This window comes from Heterocephalus glaber, unplaced genomic scaffold, assembly GCF_053883595.1.
Source record: "Heterocephalus glaber isolate CG9 unplaced genomic scaffold, H.glaber_assembly_v1.0 deba00001610, whole genome shotgun sequence".
NCBI classification, from domain to species: Eukaryota; Metazoa; Chordata; class Mammalia; order Rodentia; family Bathyergidae; genus Heterocephalus; species Heterocephalus glaber.
In genome coordinates, this window is record NW_028258381.1 from 1,433,436 (window position 1) to 1,454,441 (window position 21,006).

The window sequence follows — 21,006 nt, forward strand, 5'->3', positions numbered from 1 at the left end:
TACATTTAATTGCTTTTTGTTAGTTTTGTTTTGTTTTTGAATGTTCAAATAAAAAATTTATTACACTTAAATATTGCCATTAATTCTTCTCAGAATCCTCCCCCTCACTTCAAACACCCTTATACCATCATTCTTGCCACTCTCTGAAACACTTATGAAAGTGCTCTTTCGTTAGTATCTTTAGTTGCACTGTTGTGACTGCTGTGATCTCCTGAATCAATTCAAAACATTTACCCTACATTTGAGACAGAGCCTTGCTATGTAATACAGGCTGGTCTTAAAATCACTGTGTAGCCAAGACTGGCCTCTTTCTTACCTGTGGCACTCCTCCTGCCTCGGCCTCCCAAATGCTAGGATTATAGGGATGTACAACCTTATGCCTGGCGAATTGCTTTTCTTTATTCCATTTTAATGGTTTTACTTTTCTATTGTGCATATTAAATATTGACATTTACTTCTTTTAAAACTTGTAAAGGATAGGCATAATAATTTCATTGTATTCTTGACTTTTTTCATTAAACAATTCTAAGAACATAAAATATCTTTAAATGTATGTCTCTTTCCAGGGTGATGTTGCCAATGAAGTAGAGACTGAACAGATACTGTGCGATGCATCCGTGATGTCATTTACTGCAGGAAGTTATTCTTCTTATGTGCAAGTTAGAGGCTCGGTTCCCCTGTACTGGTCCCAGGACATCTCCACCATGATGCCCAAACCCCCTATTACATGTACATGCTGCAGGCGTTTTTGTTTGGTTGGTTTTTTTGTACTGGGGTTCGATGCAGGCTTTTTAACCGTAGCTCTTCAGTACTCACATTTAGGGATAATGAACTATTGTCACAGAAGTCTAATAAATGCTTGGTCTCTTGGGTAGGCAGTTTAGAAGAGTAACTTTTACTATTTTTACACAATAAATTTGTACTTCATTTTGACTGTTAGTAAGTTGTATATCTTCAGAAATGTAAGATACATTCACATTTAATAAATATGTAATGAATGAGTGTTAGCTCCTCGAGAGGGATTTGGGAAGCAAAACTACCAGATTAGTTGAATTTTACTTCTTTGAACATTAAAAAAATTATACTTCTTTTACTTTTGCCTTATAATTGTCATTCAAGCATTTATCCATCTTTCTCTTCTTCAGTGGACCAAGCAGATCCATTTGCACATGTGGCTGCTCTGCACTTTGACCAGATGCTTCAGAGGTTTGGCTCTCCCATCATCATCTTGAATTTGGTGAAGGTACAGTGTGCTCATCAGACCCCAGGACAGTCCTTTCCTCAGCACAAGCTCTGCTCTGCCTCTTCTAGAGGAGAGACTTGTAGATTATCATGTTGTGACTGCCCACTGTGTCTGAGCCATCTCAACTATATTGCTTTGGCCTCAGGTTCCACATGGTCTCTTTCTTATGAACCTGGAGGAATCAGTAGTGTGTTTCTGAGGGAAGCAAATGACTTAGTGTATCAAGCTCAGGATACTTGTGTGGGTTAGGTGTATGGGAGACTTCTGTCTTAGTTTCTAGAACAACTAGAGAAGGAAGCATGAAGAACAAACTGCTGCCACCTCACTTCAGTACAGCCAGCTCCTTTGGTGACCTTAAGAATTCTAAAACAAATTAATATGCAGGGTAAAGACCAAAAGCTAGGTTAGGAAGTTGAGGCTCTGTAGTAACTCAAAAATCAGACAGGTATGTAAGAAGCTAGGACAAGGAGGTGTCCTTTTCCTGTAGTTCTCTGCGTCCCTGTCACCGCACGCTGACTGGTCAACATATCTTACATATGTGAGTGGGCATACAAGTCAGAGGCCTAGATGGAGGGCAGGGACACCACACAAAAAAATTAATTAATTTAACCTATCTGTTGCAACCAACTGAATCCAAAGAATCTCAGCCGGCAGCCAAGAAGACCCAGGATATGTGAAAAAAGTTTTATTATGTTGCAATTGTTGCTGTACCAACAACATAGTAGCGAGGTTATTCTGAGAGTTTGGTTAATAAATACAGGTCAATTTAATAGAAACCTAAGGAATCTCGTGTCCATTTAATCATTTAACAAGTATTTTTTAGAGTTTCCTCTGCACTGAGGCAAATTCCTGCCTTCATGAAGCTGCCATTCTAATGGAGGAGATAGTGAAGTAATGCAGAGGGTTGGTGCCATGAGAGCTCCCAATGGAAGAGGAGCCTTCCCTGAAAACGGGTCTGTCCCAACCAGAAGGAAGAGGAATTGTGAGGTCAAGGAGATGGAGTAGTATTCAATTTGAATAGAAGGGCATGACCTGATATGTGTGTGCGCATGCACGAGCCTCTTCCTGACAGCTGTAATGTCTCTTTAAGGTAGAAAGAAAGGTCATCTGCTGAGAGTGGAGGTTTGAGGATAGTGGACATTGTTCTTCATTCTTGTCTAATTCTCCCACTGGATTTCTTTGGCTGTGCAGAATAGATGGCCTATTTTGTTTCCACAGTGGTTATGTAATTAAATTCATGGTAATTGAAAAGTAATTACCATGACTGAAAACAGCACAGAACTATTTTGATGCCAGTGATAATGCCTTAACATCCTTTCTGTGCCACTATTACAGAATTACTTGTTTTTCTCAATAAAGGCTAATTTTTATTGAATATTTATCACACGCTATAAGCTCTGGTAAGAACTTTACCATGCTTTGACTTACTTAACCCTCACATTAGTGCCTTAAGGGAGATAAGATTGTTGCCCCACTTTATAGATGGCAGAATGGAGACCATGATAATCAACAGCCTGCCCCACGGGTAGTACTTAGCAGACGCATATTTGTTACAGAGCCACACAGGTAAGCACCTGCCCCTTGGATGAGAGGTAGTATAACAGCCAAGGAGAGGCTGCAGACAGGGAGGCAAAGGGTAAGCCGTTAGTCCCAGGACACTTCTTAACCTCAGTTCCTCCTGCCACTTTTAACAGGAAGAAAGCACCTGCCTTCTCACAGGGTTTTTGAAAGGCTATGGGAGTACTCTGCTCTGTGGACTAGTTTGGGGATTGTCCACCCAGACCCAGTTGATTTCTCACTGGCCACAGCTGGTTGTTTTGGGAGGTCCTGAAGTGGAGAGCATCTCCTATGGGAGTGGCTGAGGGGTGTGTGGGTCAGGCCTGGGTGGGGTGAGCTGAGCATCTGGAGGCTGCAGGGAGGTCAGCTGGGAGAAATCTGGTGTCTTTAGCTTTTGACAGCTCTTGAGGGATGTAGCTCAGCAATGCTGAGTCTGCCTAGCAAATGCTCATTATCTGTTGACTCTAGTGAAAGATATATAATATTTTCATTTTAGTAGATAGGTTTCATATTTAAGATTCAAGCTTTTTGTCTAGCTGAGAAGTAAAAATGTTTAAAGATTGTTCTTCTGACATAAGGTAATTATGCTGGCATGTTTACATTTTTTTAATTTTTAAAATAATTTTGTTTCACAAAGGAGAGAGAGAAAAGAAAGCATGAAAGAATTCTGAGTGAAGAACTAGTTGCTGCTGTGACCTACCTTAATCAGTTTTTGCCTCCTGAGCACACTATTGTTTATATTCCTTGGGATATGGCCAAGTACACCAAAAGGTGAGTGATACTCTTGTGACAGTTCTTTTTGTAGTAACATTGCAGGTCTCTATAGTAAAATGAATGTTACTCTTTCAGTTTCCTTCATGAATCTGCTGAGGGGTCTTTTGAGTGCTTAAATGAATAGATCAAATTTTCTTTTTGCCTATTTATAGTATTTGGGAATTCTGTTTGAAGTATCTAGTCACTTCAGAAGATCACTACTCTACCATTCTTAAAGGCTTTAGTTTCCTTTTTTCTATTTCATTCTGTCAGCCTGTCCCACTTGTGCATGAACCCATAGTAACTCCTGACTATTCATAGTAAATCTAGGCTCCTTAGTGTAATGTTAAAGCCTCGTCATCTGGTTGGTTCCAGAATGTAATAACTTTATGTATTCCAAGGTCTTTTCTGTTCCTGGAAAGCAAATCTTTATTCTCTGCCCCGAATGTAGCAGCCAAGGTCCCATTCTCAAGCCTTTTTTCCTGTTGCTGCTCACCTTCCATGGGGTGCCCCCCCTTTGTTGTTCAAGATGTGATTCAAACTCACCTGTTCTAAGGAATGTTCTTTAGATCTTTTACTCATTTACTATGCGTCATATAAGCACAGGTATATTTTACATTTTTTTGATGTTACCCATATTGTTTTGTACTTGACTCGTTGTGCTTTTTTCTAAAGCATTTTATGTAGTTAGACACACACACACACACACTTTCCCAAATTTAATTGCTTTTGATTGTTCCAGTTAATATTATTTATTTCCCAATTTTTTCTTCCTCTGCCATTCATGTTATGTGTGGTGCTCTTGACACAATCATTTTATGAAAGCATACTGACTTGATTGACAACTCCTCAGCAGTGAAAGGCTTTGAAAAAAGCTCTTGTAGGGATAACCAGTTCCAAGATTAAGGAATGCCAATATGTGATTCTAAGTTACAAGTCCTGTAGGTCTCTGTTGCATCAAATGTTGTTAGTCACTGAGTACACCTACGTTTCTGACATTATTACAATGTTCCTATTACATACAAGCCAAGAGATTTTTTAAAAAAAATACATGAATATCATTGCTATGGAATTTATTTGCTTTAGATATGAGATTAAATATATAGTAGAACTTAGGTTCTTCTCACTTGTCCATTTTTACTTCTTTCCCCAGCAAGTTGTGCAATGTTCTTGATCGACTAAATGTGATTGCAGAAAGTGTGGTGAAGAAAACAGGTTTCTTTGTAAACCGCCCTGATTCTTACTGTAGCATTTTAAGGCCAGATGAAAAGTACGTATCAATTTTAAAACTTTAAATAAATCAAGAGTTTGTTCTTATAGACAACAATATTCTGCCTCTTAATAGTTTGTACTAGTTGGTAGATGGATGAATTTAGTCCTTTAAGGAAGCAAGCTGCTATCATAGACATATGTAATAGTAAGTGTTCACTGTGAGCCTGAGATTCTTCTCATGGTTGTATACACTGAGATAGAGAAGCCAGGGATTTAGCTCAGTGGCACAGTGCCTGCCTCACAAGCGCAAGGTCCTGAGTTCGATCCCCGATACCAAAAAAAAAAAGTACACATAGATAGAAGCTGTAGGGGCTGAGCTCTGGCTTTGTGGGATAAACATTGAATAAAATATGCCTATAAGATAAACTTTTCAACAATGAATTCTACTGTTCCATAATTAGTAGAATCAGGGAAATTTTTTCTGCTGGATTAAACATTAGTATTTTTATGAAAACAGTATCTATTATTGTTTATAATTACTTGCTCAAAAATCTTCATTACTATTTTGTGAGGTTCTTCAGATCAAGGATCTATGCCTAACTTATCTTGTAAAGGATCAGTATTATATATTTCCAGCCTTTTGTTTTCGATTAACATAGTTAACTTCAGTGAGCAAATGACAAAAACCAAAAAGCTATTAGTATATATTTTTGGAAGTAATTATTTTGTTATAGTTTGCATTGTTGTAGTTTGAATGTTAGGCATCTGGACGGGGCACCCATAACTATTCCTAGGTTCCCAGGTTCAGTACTTCTAAAACTCAGAGGACTCAACTTCTTATTGTACTCTGGAAGTAACCTATTATGTGGAAAGGATATGAAGTGAAATTAGTAAAGGGAAAAGATGAGGGACAAATTCAGAGCAAACTAGGCAGAAGCTTCCAGAGTCTTCTTCCAGTGGAGTCACATAGAACACAGTTCCCCTCAAAGCAAGTTTTGATGGTGTCTGTTATTATATCTATACAGGGCCGTCAGGCAGGAAAGCTGATTAGTTGGAGCCTAGTCTTCAAAGTAGCCTCTACTGGGCAATGTCAAAATTTCAGACTCCCTAAAGAAAGCAAAAGCTGTGTTCAGCAAAAGCTGTGTTGTTTCTACAAATAGTCGAGGCACTATGAGCCACTTATCAGTTCTGCGAATGACAGACCTGTCCTAAAATCTAAGGTCCCAGGTGCCAGCCAAGGGCCAACCTTGTAAATAGGCCTTTCTTAGGATAGCTAATATCTGCCTAGTACCTTCTTTTAAATAACTTAAGTAAAATGTTAATATCATGACAGTATTGTATAGCACATTCCTATCCATTTGGGGAAAATAGGTAGTTTCTAAAAGGAACTGTGCAAAGACAGATTGCACAGGAATGTAACAAAGTCTTTGTAAAGAAATGCTGGAGAAGATAGAAAATCCTAGTATCCAGTGGAGAAGGCTAAGGCATGGGAAGTTTTATTAGAAAAGTACCCTGTATTTTGTGTGTCTATAGAAATCTAACAGGAAATGAGCTTAAATGGAAGCAAGGCAGACTGTGGTTAAAAATTGGTGACAAAATGCCAGAGTTTCAGGCACTGGGCTCATTCAGATGAACCTTTCCTAGGCTGTCTTTGAGAAGAACATGGTGAGCAGCCTATCTTAGTTATTTGCCCATTCACTCACCGGAAAGAATGAGAGTGCAGAATCAGCTGGCTGCCCAGGTGCCTTCAGATCTGTTCTTTTTATTCTGTGATTCTTACCAAAAAGCTAGTACCAAAAAGAAATATATATTATGCCGTTTTTTTAAAAAACAAGCAGGCCAGGGATATAGCTCAGTTGTGGAACACATGATGTGCTCAGGTCCTGAGTTCAATCCCTAGCTCTAGAAAAAACAAATCTTTTATAATACTTATTTTTAAACACAGGTGGAATGAACTAGGAGGATGTGTGATACCCACTGGTCGCCTGCAGGTACAGTTGAAAATATATTCATAATGAATAAAATTTGTATCCACAATGTGTGTTTTCTGTAAGCAACTGTGGAGAGAGATATATCTTATTTAATACAGAATTATTAATCACTTGCAAATGATTTTTAAAAGCCTTTTGCTATTATTTAAATCTTATGGATGTGTAGCTGAAGTAATATGGCTTATGAATTTTTCTATATATTGTTTCATTATTACAAATAGGAATGTGAAAAGAATAAATCAGAACAACTTTGGAAAACAACCCAATTTACACCATAGTTGTGAACAATGCTTTAAGAATGATGTGGCTTTAACCATTGAATATTTAGTTTGTACAATAAAGGAAATATATCAGAAAAAATCCATGCAATATTTTACTAATTGATAGATGTTACCATTTTATCTTGTTAAACTTTCAAAGAAGTAAAGTCATATATGTAGTTGTATATATACGGTCATATATATGTATATATATGTATATATGTATGTTAGGTTTATCGATGCTATTATGGCAGTAAGTGAACAGCACATTTAACCTTATATAATTTTTAAATGTTGTTTGTTATTTTACCTTTCACTTTACTTTGTTTGCTGAGAAATAATATTTTCCCACAGTCTTTCTTCTGTTTCTTTAATAAAAGCATTCTTGTGTAGTGTGGAAATAGTGTTGGTAATTGAATAATGATTGAAAATCTTAAGTATTTCTCTTTAGACTGGCATTCTTCGAACCAACTGTGTGGACTGTTTAGATCGCACCAACACAGCGCAGTTTATGGTGGGAAAATGTGCTCTGGCTTATCAGCTGTATTCCTTGGGACTGATTGACAAACCTAATCTGCAGTTTGATACAGATGCTGTTAGGTAAGTCTTATTTTTGGCTATTTGAATGCCAGCAATGTGTCCCGGCCTGCGGGTAAGTCAACGGAGACCCTAGAGGGGGAGTGAGAATGACAAGGGACAAGAGACACGAGAGATGGAGACAAGACAGGTTTCTGATCAAGTCTCGTTTATTGCGGAAGCTGCTACAGCATATATACCGTAGGGCTAGAGGGAAGGAGCAAGGGGAGGGTACTGGGGCTACTTCCTTGTTGCCGGGTAGACTTGCAGCAGGCCCAGACATGCCCGTAAAAGGCACTCAAGAGTTCTAGCGGGGGGGGGGGCAAGGCCCCCCACAGGTCCTCCCTTTAAAATTATAACTATAGTAGAAAGGCGTTAGGAGAGCCAAGCCTGTGGGGGCTGAGCCTGTCTTGGGTCAGAGCGACATACGTGTCTGTACCGTGCACCTTACCCGTCATCGGTTAACCAGAGAATCAAGGCTCTGGCACCTGTCTTAGGCGCCGCACGAGGGCTCTCTCATTGCATGGCACGCTTGTTCAGTTGTCAGTCATTGGCTTGCCAGCCCACTCACCAGGTGAGGCGAGAACACTTTGCCATGGCAAGGACCTAATCGACGGTCCGGCATTTGTCCTGGTCAGCCATTGCCAATCTATGATAGTGGACCTGTATGGGCGCTGTTTTTGTACTCCCTCTTCTCTGAGCTGATCTGAAGGCCTGCCACCATCAGATATATGAATTGGGGCCTGTGGCGGCCAGCAGACATCTTTGTCAGGACTGTCGCTGTAAGAGGCTTGGCCAAATTTAGGATATCCACTGGGACTGGAAAAGTCTCAGTCACCCCCGACGGAGCCCCTGTAAGTTTTTTGTAGAACAGCAGTTAGATATATTTTTTCATCAGAATGTGCACATTGTTGGACTTCAATGTAACAGGTAGAATATATCTCTGTGGCCATGGTACAGCCGGTAGGGCATGGCCCTGGTTTGCCATTGATTGTTAGTATGACTTTAGGCTTAGTGACACAATCCCATTCTTGGTTATATCTTCCCGTTATCGAGGCCTCATAAACCAAGTAGGCAGTCTTGTCGCAATCAGTACTACGGGAGTAACCTGTGGGTACGGGCCCGCCAGAACCCCCGGCACAGTCACAGGGGTTACCAGACAGGGCAATGAGCAGTTGTTCCTTGTTAACTAGTTGAAATCCGCTTTCTGTTGTCGGTGCCAGGAGCAGCAACAGGCCGTGTAACAGAATCAGGGATGTCATCTTTTTTAACCTGTAAGCAAAATTTTGTCCTGTGATGTAAGCAAGACTGGGCTGTAGATAAGAGAATTAGGCTAACCTGATTAAGCTTTTGAAGATGACCAATGTGGACATATTACAATAACATATTTAGAACTTAACCAATGTAAACATTTTGTAATAACATATTCAGTGCTTAAATATCAAGGATAACCAATGTAATCAATTTATAACATATTTAGACAATATTTGTTGTGATGTCTCTCCCATGAGATCATAATATAAAATTTACTAGGGGGTCCCTTTAATGAATTAAGACCAGAATAATCTTTTTCTGGGTGGCCACTTCTATATTCATCAAAGGGAGTCCCCATAGTCTCTAATCATTTTGACAAGCAATTAAGAATATATATATCTTTTTATTTTACAACTGTTTATTGTAATTTGATTATTGCCTGTAGGTGACAATACACATTACTTTTATAAAATAAATCTCAGTGGCACTTTAATCAATTAGCAACCTGGGAAGGAAGGCATGTCTTTAATTTAATAACATTTATCTGTAAGCCAATTTAACGATAGGCGAATATCTTTTGAAAAGGAAGGAAAAGACATATTGAGCTCAACTGTACGAACACAAACAACAGACAACAGACAAACATATGAGACAGCTTATAAAATTAGGGTGCACTCAAATATATCTGGCCAAATTGAATTATACTATTCTCTTTATGATTATTAGATTATAATTGTAGGCGCCATTGTTAACTGGTTGAAATTGAACAATATTAGGTCATCGGTATCATCAATACGTTTATCAACTTGTTTTACTAAGCGTTTTGGAAGCCACCTGGCTGACTTCATTTTCTTGGAGTAAACACACACTGACCCTCGGCCCCAGATGAGTATGGGGTCAGGCCCATGCCATGAGTGGTCCAGGGGTTTCTCTCCACATCACAGAGGCAAATTGTTGTTGCATCTCTGGTTGCCAGAAACGGTTAGCTGTGGATAATCCCTTAGCATCCAAATTTAAAAGTTAAGAATAAATAGTGCATGTGATATTAGGTTTCTGGGTGACCCCTTGATAGGGTACCATTCCCCCCTTTTTATTTTATCTAATGTAATTTTGAGTGTGAGGTTGGCTCTTTTTATAATGTCTTGTCTTTGTGGATTATATGGGATTTTTGTTATGTGTGTTATATCTAATTGTTTGTAAAATTTTGGGAAGTCAGAGCTGGTATAGCCTGGACCATTATCAGTTTTAATTTGTTGTGGACATCCAAGTACTGAGAAGGCAACTAGAAGGTGGACAATTACATGTTTAGTAGCCTCTCCGGATTGTAGGGTTGCAAATATAAATCCACTACATGTATCAGTGTTGACATGTATATATTTAAGATTTTCAAATTTAGGGTAATGTGTGACGTCTATTTGTCATAGGGCATTTGGAATTAAGCCACGAGGATTAACTCCCAGATGAGGTGTGGGAAGATGGAGGGTGTACGTAGGACAGGTTTTAACAATTTGTCTAGCTTGTTTTTTAGTAAGTTTATACATGAGGCGAAGCGTGTGGGCACTAAGATGATGTAGCTGGTGTGCCTTCTGTGTCTGGTCAATCTGAACGGGGGCATCAATATTTAGTGAGTAGGCAGAAGCCTGAGGTCTTGTGGCCAGGTTTGTTAGTCGATTACACTCTGTAAGCGGCCCAGGTAGGTTAGAGTGGGCACGAAGATGTCCAATAAAAAAGGGCTTAGATCTTTTTCTAATTAGACCTTGTAATTGGATAAAAAGGTTACCTGTCTGGGAAACGTTTTTTATCTGTCTACATGTTTTTAACAGAGGTATCGCTTGGGCAATGTAAGCACTGTCTGTAAAAAGATTAAAGGCCTCTTTAGGGAAGGCCGATAGAACCGCTGTGACCGCATGTAACTCGGTCATTTGGGCAGAGGAATAACTGGTCTGGAATTGGACGGTGTTAGTGTTTTACACATAGGCAGCCACCCCTGTGGAGGAACCATCTGTGAAGATCAACAGGGCCTCAGTTAATGGAGTAGGCGAGGTGACCTTTGGAAAAATAAAATCATGTTTATTGGCAAAATCAATAAGTTTATCTGGAGGATAATGATTATCTATAAGGCCTGTATAAGAGGCGAGGGCAATTGGCCAAAAGTCAGTAACTTGCATAAGCCAGTCAATTTGTTTTTTACTGTAAGGTTGGAGGATAATGTCAGGCTTTTTTCTAAAATGGCACTTTTCAAGGTGTTTGTCTCGGGCAATAAGGTCAGAAACGGCCTTATAATAGGGGGTGATGATCTGTTTGGGCGAAACGGGAAGGTGTACCCACATGAGGGGTGTGGTCTGCCAAAAAACAGCAGTGGGGGAAAGCGTGGTCTTGTAGATAATATATTGTAGCGGTAAGTCATAATCCATAAAGGTAACAGTTTGACGAAGAATTGCTTGTTTTACCAAGGTGATGGCCTTGCGACCGGCGGGGGTGAGCTCCCGAGGTGAGGCGGGGTGACTATCCCCTTGTAGGATATCATAAAGGGGCCTTAGTTCTCCTTTAGCTAATTTAAGATAGGGCATAAGCCAATTTAAATCTCCAAGTAATTTTTGAAAATCATGAAGAGTTTTTAGGGTATCAAGGCAAAGGGTAAGTCTTTGGGGCGAAATGTGGGGTCCGGCCATTTGGAAACCTAAAAAGGTATAAGGGTCCTTTAACTGTATCTTATCGGGGGCAACCTGGAGGCCACGAGCCTCAAGGGCTCGGTGGAGCTCGGCATAACAGGTTAAAACCTCATTGGTATGTTGTCCAGCAAGCAGAATATCATCTATATAGTGTATAACATACATTTGGGCCCAAGATTCACATACGGCCTGAATAGCTGAAGCTACAAAGGACTGGCAGAGCGTGGGGCTATTTGCCATGTCTTGAGGGAGCACCCGCCATTGGAAGCGTTGTATTGGAGCACAGAAATTGGTCACCGGAAGGCTAAATGCGAAGCGTTTTTGATCAGCAGGGTGTAAGGGAATGGTGAAAAAACAGTCTTTTAAATCAATGACAACCTTATAATATCCAAGGGGGATGGCTACCGGTGAGGGAAGACCGGGTTGTAAAGGTCCCATAAATACCATGGTCTTATTGACTGCTCTAAGATCTTGTAAGAGTCTCCATTTTTTTGACTTTTTTTTTTAATGACAAAGATGGGAGTATTTTATGGGGAATTGTTGGGGATGATATGGCCAGCGTGAAGCTGTTTTTGTACCAACTGCTGAGCCGCTAATAACTTATCTTTGGAAAGGGGCCATTGATCGACCCATACCCGATCATCTGAGAGCCAGGTGATCTTTTCAGCATGGTCCGCAGGAGTGTCAATGACCCCTATGGAAAATGGCCTAACCCTGCTCGGGGGAGTCGAAGGACTGGCTCAATGGGCTGTATAGTACCTGTAGAGTTTTTACCTAGCCCTTTTCCTGGAATGTACCCATTTTTAAACATCTGTATAGTGACGACTTCATTAGGGCTAGAGATAATTATCCCCATTTGTGATAATAGGTCTCTCCCCCATAGATTAATGGGTAACCCTGAGATGATATAAGGTTGAATGGTGTCCTGATTGTCATCTTGGTCTTTCCAGGTCAGATCTTTGGCACTTTGTTTAGGGTTTTGACTCTGACCTATACCCTTGAGGTGGGTGAGGGTGTCTTTTAATGGCCACGCCTGAGGCCAGTCTTTTTTTTTGATGATAGTTACATCAGTACCGGTGTCTACCAATCCAGAAAACTGTCTCTCATCTAACCATAAGGTCATGAGAGGCTTTTGGGCTGAGAGTATTTTTGACCAGTAGACATTGGATGAGCCGAATCCCTGGCTGCCTCTGACATTGTTAAGAGCCTTATTAGAGGTAGTGAGAAGGGGAAGGAGCAACAATTGAGCAAATCTATGGCCTGACTGAATGGTGTTAATGGCTTTGGGGGAAGAAACCATAACTTTAATCTCTTTGGAGTAATCATTATCAATCACCCCAGGGTAGATCAGCAGCCCATCCATAGTGTTGCTGCTCCTGTCTATTACAAGCCCAAAGGTCTCTTTAGGTAGGGGTCCAAAGACCCCTGTCGGGAGGGCCTGTACCCCCATTTTTGGAGTCAATACTGTGTGGGCGGTGGAACTGAGGTCCAGTCTGGCACTTTCTGTTGTTGTTCTGAAGAGGTCTAAAATGGATTGTTGTTTGCTGGCGCAAAGTTGAGCGCCCCGTAAATTTGTTTGGGTCTGGGGGCCCGGGGCTGGCCCCCCTCCCATTTCCCTGGTCTGGGTTATGGGCAAGCAGGAGGGGCTGGCCCTGAGCGTCTGTCTGTCTTGGACCTGTACTCATTCGCCCAATGTCTCCCCTTATTACATCGAGGGCAAGGCCCCGGGGGTGTGGCCCTAGGGGCCGACGCCCTAGGGGTCTGACATTTTTTGGCAAAGTGACCCGTTGTCCCGCACCGGAAACACTTGTTACCCGGGCGGCGCGACAAAAACTGTCTGACCGTGTAACCCTGCATGGCGGCAGCCATAGCAAGCCCCTGTTGGTAGGTGGTCCCAATTTTTGAGCAAAGGCGAATGTAACCTGAGAGATCAGTTTTCTTTTTATAAGGGCGGATGGCGGCCTGGCAAGCAGCATTGGCATTTTCAAAAGCAAGCTGTTTAACAAAATCTGTCCCTGTTTTTGTGCTCTCAAAAATCCGACCCGCTGCTGTGAGCAGGCGGTGAACAAAATCCACGAAGGGCTCATCAGGCCCCTGTCAGATATTGGTGAGAGAAGCACTCACATCTCCTTTAGAAGGGAGCTTTTTTCAAGCTCTAGTGGCTGCGGTCTGAATCTGGGCATACAACCCCCGCATGAAATTGCATCTGTTGATCGCTGGAGGCATAGGCTCCATCCCCCAGAAGCATATCGAGTATCTAACCATTACCCGCCTGAGCGTTGTGTCTAGCAGTATCTCGGCAATTTTTTACATATTTAGATTTCCATAGTAAATAGTCACCTCCTGTAAGGGTGGCGCGGGCCAGAGTCTGCCAATCGATTGGGGTGAGCCAATTTTCTGTCACCGATTTTAAAATGGCCATTGTGTAAGGTGCAGTGGCCCCGTATTGAGCTGCGGCCATTTTAAGTTTTTTAATGACCTTAAAATCGAAACCACTGTGGTGTCTCTACGCCTGTCCCTGCATGTCAGTAGTTTCAGTTATGGGAAAGGCTTTTACATTTTTAAGTTTTAGGGATACTCTTGACCCGGATGGCACCCTAGGGGCCGCCCCTCTAACGGGAGGTCGTGGCTTAGGTTTGTCCTCTCTACGGACATTTTTATGGGTTTTGCCTGTTCTTAAGCCCTCGAACTGGGTAATAAGTTCTTGGTGTTTCTTTTCTAATCTTATTTGTTCTTTTAGAAATTTTATCTTGTCCCGGAGTTTTTTGGGGGGATCAACAGCAGGGCATGCCAAAACGGGCACGTTGGGAGTGTTGGGTACCGGAACATAAGGCGGCGGACATTGGACTACGGGCGGCCAGTCAGGATTATGATATCTGGCTGCCTCCTCCTCAAGATTGGCCCAGTCAGCCTCCCCCGGATCGTTTTGTGGCAAGGGGGGGGTGTCTGAGGTGGCGGAGGGAAGGGTACAAGGTCGGTTCCTCTTTCACTGGTGGGGCGGGGTTAGAGGCAGGGGCTGAAAGGGCCGAGGTGGAAGCTGAGGAGCGCCGAAGCTTTTTCTTAAAAGGCTTGGATGAGGCAGAGCCCGCCTGTAAACCCTCATCGGTTGCATTTTTTTTTTTTTTTTGGTCTGGCTCATCGTCACTATCAAAAGACATCAAGTCTTCTTCCTCATTCTTTGAGGAAGTCCCGTCCCGCAGGGGCTCGGGCCTCGGCGCCATCTTGGCATCTCGGGGGGTATTTACACACTCCTCACTCTGAGGGAGAGTGACCAACCCTTCCTCTGATTGGAGAGCTGTCTCCCCGACCTGGATGGCTTGAGCCACCACCGGATCTTTGGTTTTTTTGGGAGATAATTTCATCAATAAGATTCCAATAAGAAAATGTAGTAATTGGGACCTTTCCTGGTCCACAAGTAGCATAATAATCCTTAAGGGCCTCCCCTACTCTTTTCCATCTCCTCTCATCGATGGTACCCTCGGCGGGAAACCAAGGGCAGAGATCTCTAATATAATCAAAATATTTTAACAGCTGTTTGACTGTAACCTTTACCCCTCGTGCCTGTAAAGGTTTTTTTTTAAGACCTTCTACAAACAACTCATGTTAGCTAATCTCCTGTCCCATAATCGCTGCTCAACTCACCGAGGTGCAGGAAAGACGGCAGGTTCACGTCAGACGCAATCCTCTTTTTTCTATTTTATTTGTCTCTTCTATTTTATTGGGCCCCCGAGCAGCGTTCTTCACTGGATCCCCCGTTCTCGGGCCCCACGTTGGGCGCCACTTGTCCCGGCCCGTGGGTAAGTCAACGGAGACCCTAGAGGGGGACTGAGAATGACAAGGGACAAGAGACACGAGAGATGGAGACAAGACAGGTTTCTGATCAAGTCTCGTTTATTGCGGAAGCTGCTACAGCATATATACCGTAGGGCTAGAGGGGAGGAACAAGGGGAGGGTACTGGGGCTATTTCCTTGTTGCCGGGTAGACTTGCAGCAGGCCCAGACATGCCCGTAAAAGGCACTCAAGAGTTCTAGCGGGGGGGGGGGGGGCAAGGCCCCCCACAGCAATGACTGAAAGAAACCTGATTAATTATAAGGACTTTATGAACTCGTCTACTTTACCTTCTCAAAGACTATATTGTCAGAAGATAGTATTCAAATTAATTCTGTAATAAATATTTTCATTAAAGATTTGGGTATCATCACCATGGTTTTGGTTTTTGCTTTTTTGTTTGTTTTAATTATCAGTAAACACTTCTAGATAAATACAAGTGCTTAGACAAACTAGTGGGTTAAAAAATCCAGATGAGGGCTGAGGATTTAGCTCAGTGGTTCCACTTCCTGCCTCACAAACATAAGGACCCAAGTTCGATCCCTGGTACCAAAAATAAAACAATCCAGATGACAAAGAGAAGACTGTGGCTTCATGCATTTTTAACTAAAGCTATATGATATAAAGTTATATATAAGGTTGATTCTTCAGTAATAATTACTATTTACTCACTGCCCATTGACTCTCTGACATTGCATGAAGTATTGTTTTTTCAAAATAAAATGACAGTTTTTAATGGTTTTCTGAGATTTTCATAAGGATCAGATGAGGAAATGAAACAGCCTACACATGACCAGATTGACAAATAGCACTGCACTGAAAATATTAGTGAGCAGTCAGAGAAACACAGGTTTTATATATGTACATATTTCTATGAAAAGATATAATGTCTGTCTACCATAGTCAGAATGTTTGTGTTTCCCTCAAATTTGTATGTTGAATGTTTGAGCCCAGACTAGGTGACTTAGCAACTTAGCAATATCCTGTCTCAAAATAAAAAAAGAAAAACATTGTTTAAAAAGGACTGGAGATACAGCTCAGTGCAAAGGACTTGGGTTTGATCCCAAGTACCACACACACAAAAATAATTGAAGTCCTCACCCATAGTGATGGCATTAGGAGGAGAGTCCTTTGGGAAGTGATAAACTGAGGGCATGCCCCTCATCAGTGGGATCAGTGCCATTTTAAAAAGAGGCCACAGAGAGCCAGCTGGCCCCTTCCATCATATGAGGATGCAACAAGCAGGTGCCGTCTATGCACTGGGAAGTGTACCCTCACCATACATTGAATCTGCTGATGCCTTTATTTTATACTGTCTATCCTCCATTTTTTTGAGAAATATTTGATGTTTATAAGCTACCTGGTTTATCGTATTTTGTTACACAAGCCTTAATAGAATAGTGTACCATCTACAACAAGAGCATGTCTTTTTTCCAAGACAGTTCAGAGGAAACAGAATTCTGTCATGGAGATGAATTGATCTGGCAGGCTGCAGAGTGTTAGGAGTTTTCTATATGGTTAGAAACACCTTGGTCTGGGTTTGATGGGTTATGTTTTTGGTGCCCCTGCTTTCTTTACATTGTTTTCTGTGATCTTATTGGCATATTATTATGAAATATAATACATTTTTCCAGGTGCAATGCTGCATGCCTGTACTCCTAGCTAGGAGGGGACTGAGGCAGAAAGATAGCAAGCTCAAGACCAGCCTGGGAAACTTAGTGAAATCCTGCCTCAAAATAAAAAAATAAAAGGGCTGGGGATGTAGTTCGGTGGAAGACCCTGAGTTCAAGAACTCATACTACCAAAACTGTCTGCTAAAAAAGACACATTTGGATAGATGAATGGATAAATTGATTGAGTGATTGATTGATTTTGCACTTGCGTTTATGTTCAAAGTGTTGAAGAGTCTACTTGAAAGACAAGGCTCAGAAGAATCCATGAAGTAAAAGACTTGTCCTGAGTCTGTGGCCAAGTGAATAACTTGTGCATTCATTTTAATGAAATTCTTTAATGTGAGTTTTTCTTTTGCTTAGGTTGTTCGAGGAGCTCTATGAAGATCATGGTGATACCCTGTCCCTTCAGTATGGTGGTTCTCAACTTGTTCATCGAGTGAAAACATACAGAAAGATAGCACCGTGGACCCAGCACTCAAAAGACATCATGCAGACTTTGTCCAGATACTACAGCAATGCCTTTTCAGGTAATTATGGAATAATAGATATTTCTAAAACTAACCATGCTGTGCACTTTCCTCTTATTCATGTACTTTTTGAAGCTATTGGTTAAATAGTTAAAATTAAATATTTTTAAAATTTATATAAAATTCTCACTCAGAAAGCACTCAATAAATATTTGTTCAATAGATAAATGATTAAAAATTTTATATTTTAAATAGGCATGTTAGCATTTTGACACCCATAGGTGTAGTTTTTTTTTAATGAAACATGCTTGGATTTTGTGGCTTCTGTCTCCACCTATACTTCTGCTTGCACTTTATTGGTTTGATAGTGTTCAATCACTTTTTTCAAATAGGAATCAATATCTTGATAGTGGTCTAAAAATATGAATTCCTCCTATATTTCTGCTTGCACTTTATATAAAAATTGGTTTGATGGTGTTCAATCACTTTTTTCAAATAAGAATCAGTATCTTGAGAGTTGTCTAAAAATATAAATATTACTGGATTTAACTGTAAACTAAAAATTGATAGCAATTTTAACATTAGACTCATACTTCTTTCATGACTTACAGAAACTAAATGTGACAGGTAGTTGTGATGGTATTTTTTCTGCTTTCACTCTGATGGCATTGCCACTACAATAAATATCACAGACCAGGCTGGGGATTTACCTCACTGGTTCTACTGCCTGCCTTACAAGCACAAGGTCCCGAGTTTGATCCCCAGTACCCGCCCCCCCAAATCACACACTAAAGTGATTATGTGACAAATCCCCATTCACAGAATTTATAAAAGAAATGCCCAGTGATCATTTGCATGCATCTTCAGGTCTTGAACTAGATTAAAGATAAATGAGTTCCCTGCCCAGAGGAAGGGGATTCCGGGCCACTGTCTGTCCCGCCACTCCTGGCCCAGGAGAAGGGGCTTCTGAGCCGCCTGCCCACCGATCCCAGCTCAGAGGAGGTGAGGCACCCCCTTCCCACCAATCCCAGAGAAGGTGAAGTGCCTCCCCAACCCCCATTGAAAGGAGAAGACACGTAAATGAGTCACAAAACCAGACTTCCAGATCACCTACAGCAAACCCCAAAGGGAAATGAGATGGAACACTCTGATACTCAACCACCTGGACTTCCTGAACTGGCAGCAAAAGAGGATCTGGAAAAAATGAAATCAGAAATAATTTCTCAGATAACAGCAGAGATTGTGCTCGTAGTGCAAGACATGATTAATAAATCTAGAGAGGACCTGAGGAACATGATGGAATCCCAACATAGGAAACAAATGGAATCCATAAAACAGATGCAAACAGATTTCCAGGAGATCAGAAACTCCACTGAAAGTCTACAGACCAGAATGAGCCAATGTGAGGACAGAATTTCAGATGTAGAACATAAGATTGCAATTAGTGACCAGGAAAAGAAAAATTGCTTAAAAATTCTAAGGGATGATGAGAAATCAATCCAGCAGCTGCTAGACAATGCAAAGAATAACATAAGACTGGAGTCAAAGAAGAAACAGGAGAGAGTGCAAATGACATAAAAAAAACTGTTCACAGAAGTGATGGCAGAAAACGTCCCAAGCAGGAGAAAAGAACTTGACATACAGATAAGTGAGGCATATAGGACTCCAAATAGCCTCGATCAAAAAAATCTGCACATAGGCATATAATTGTTAGGATTCCAGAAACTCAACAGAAGAACAAAGTTCTACAAGCAGTTAGAGAAAAGAAACAAATCACATACAAATGAAAGCCCATCAGAATCATGGAAGACATCTCAACGCAAACCCTCAAGGCAAGAAGAGCTTGGAGTGACATATTCCAAGCCCTAAAAGAAAACAGCCTCCAATCCAGATTGATGTTCCCCTCAAAACTATCTTTCAAAATGGATGGAGAAATAAGATACTTTCATAACAAAGAGCACCTTAGGAACTTCATGAATACCAAACCAGCACTCCAAAATATTTTAGACAGTATCCTAGGAACAGACAATGAGGATCACAACCCCAGGAAGCAAAACAGAATGAACCCATCAGGCGTGACAGGAAATTAAATGTCAAGGAGGAGAATCCAACAAAGAAAATGTCATGACAATGATAAATCAGTGTGTATCAGTTATTACCATCAATGCTAATGGTCTCAATTCACCAATCAAACGAAATCAACTGGCAGAATGGGTCAAGAAGCAAAATCCAACAATATGCTGCATACAAGAAACACAATTCAAAATGAGACTCATAGACTGAAAGTTACAGAGTGGAAAACAATGCTCCATACGACGGGAATCCAAAACAAAGCAGGAGTAGCTATCCTCTTTGCAGATCAAGTAGATTTCAAACCAACACTGATTAAGAAAGACAAAGAAGGACACTGCGTCCTTCTAAAGGGAACAAGCCAAGAGGAAGAGATGACAATCATAAATACCTGTGCACCAAATACTAGTGTACCCAACTATATAAAACAAATACTAATGGACATGAAAAGTCATAAATGCACTAATACAATTGTAGTGGGGGAGCTCAGTACCCCACGGTCACCAATAGATCAACTAGACAAAAAATAAGTAATACAATACTAGAACTCAATCAAACTCTTGAACAAATGAACTTAACATATGTTTACAGAGTGTTCCACCCCACAAAATCAGAATACACCTTCTTCTCAGCTGCACACAGGTCATTCTCCAAAATAGACCACATACTCATGCATGGAACATGATTAAGTAAGTGCAAAGGAATTGAAGTTATCCCCTGTATATTATCAGACCATAGTGCGATGAAATTGGAGATCCATAGCAAAACAAACCACAAAAACTTCATAAACACATGGAAATTGAACAACGCACTTCTGAATAACCAATGAGTCACAGAGGAAATTAAAGAAGAAATCAAACAGTTCTTTCAATTAAATGACAGTGCCAGTACAACATATCAGAATCTATGGGACACAATGAAAGCAGTCTTAGGAGGGAGATGCATAGCAGTGAATACACATATTAGGAAAACAGACTGAGCCCAATTAAACAACTTGATGCTGAACCTCAAGCTTCTAGAAAAAGAGGAGCAGGACAACCCCAAAGCTCATATGAGGGAGGAAATTATAAAGATCAGAGGAGAAATCAATGCAATGGAGACTAAGAGAACGATACAAAAAGTCAATGAAGCCAAGAGTTGGTTCTTCAAAAGAACCAACAAGATTGACAAACCCTTAGCCAACCTTATCAGAAAAAGGAAAGAAAAGGCCCAAATCCATGCAATTAGAATTGACTAGGGTGAAATGACAACAGACTCAGCAGAAATCCAGAGGATCATCAATACCTACTTCCAGAACCTTTATTCCAATAAGATGGAAAACTCAGAAGAAATGGACAGATTCCTCGACACATATGAATTACCAAAGTTGAACGAAGAAGACCTAAAAATTCTGAACAACCCAATATCAACCAATGAAATTGAAAACATAATTAAAAACTTACCAACTCA

The 21,006-nt window shown here is 40.9% G+C and overlaps 1 protein-coding gene across 12 annotated transcripts in view; it reads left to right on the plus strand.

The window, feature by feature from the left end:
• LOC101713458 (polyphosphoinositide phosphatase) overlaps positions 1 to 21,006 on the plus strand; it is a 122,377-nt gene that overhangs the window by 57,503 nt on the left and 43,868 nt on the right. For all 12 annotated transcript variants that reach the window (XM_087195962.1, XM_087195967.1, XM_004868809.4 and 9 more), the window contains 7 exons: positions 567 to 729; positions 1,146 to 1,243; positions 3,438 to 3,571; positions 4,707 to 4,823; positions 6,711 to 6,756; positions 7,468 to 7,616; positions 17,381 to 17,547. In XM_087195962.1, coding sequence (XP_087052088.1) covers positions 567 to 729; positions 1,146 to 1,243; positions 3,438 to 3,571; positions 4,707 to 4,823; positions 6,711 to 6,756; positions 7,468 to 7,616; positions 17,381 to 17,547 — 874 coding nt within the window. The remainder of the gene's footprint in view (positions 1 to 566; positions 730 to 1,145; positions 1,244 to 3,437; positions 3,572 to 4,706; positions 4,824 to 6,710; positions 6,757 to 7,467; positions 7,617 to 17,380; positions 17,548 to 21,006) is intronic.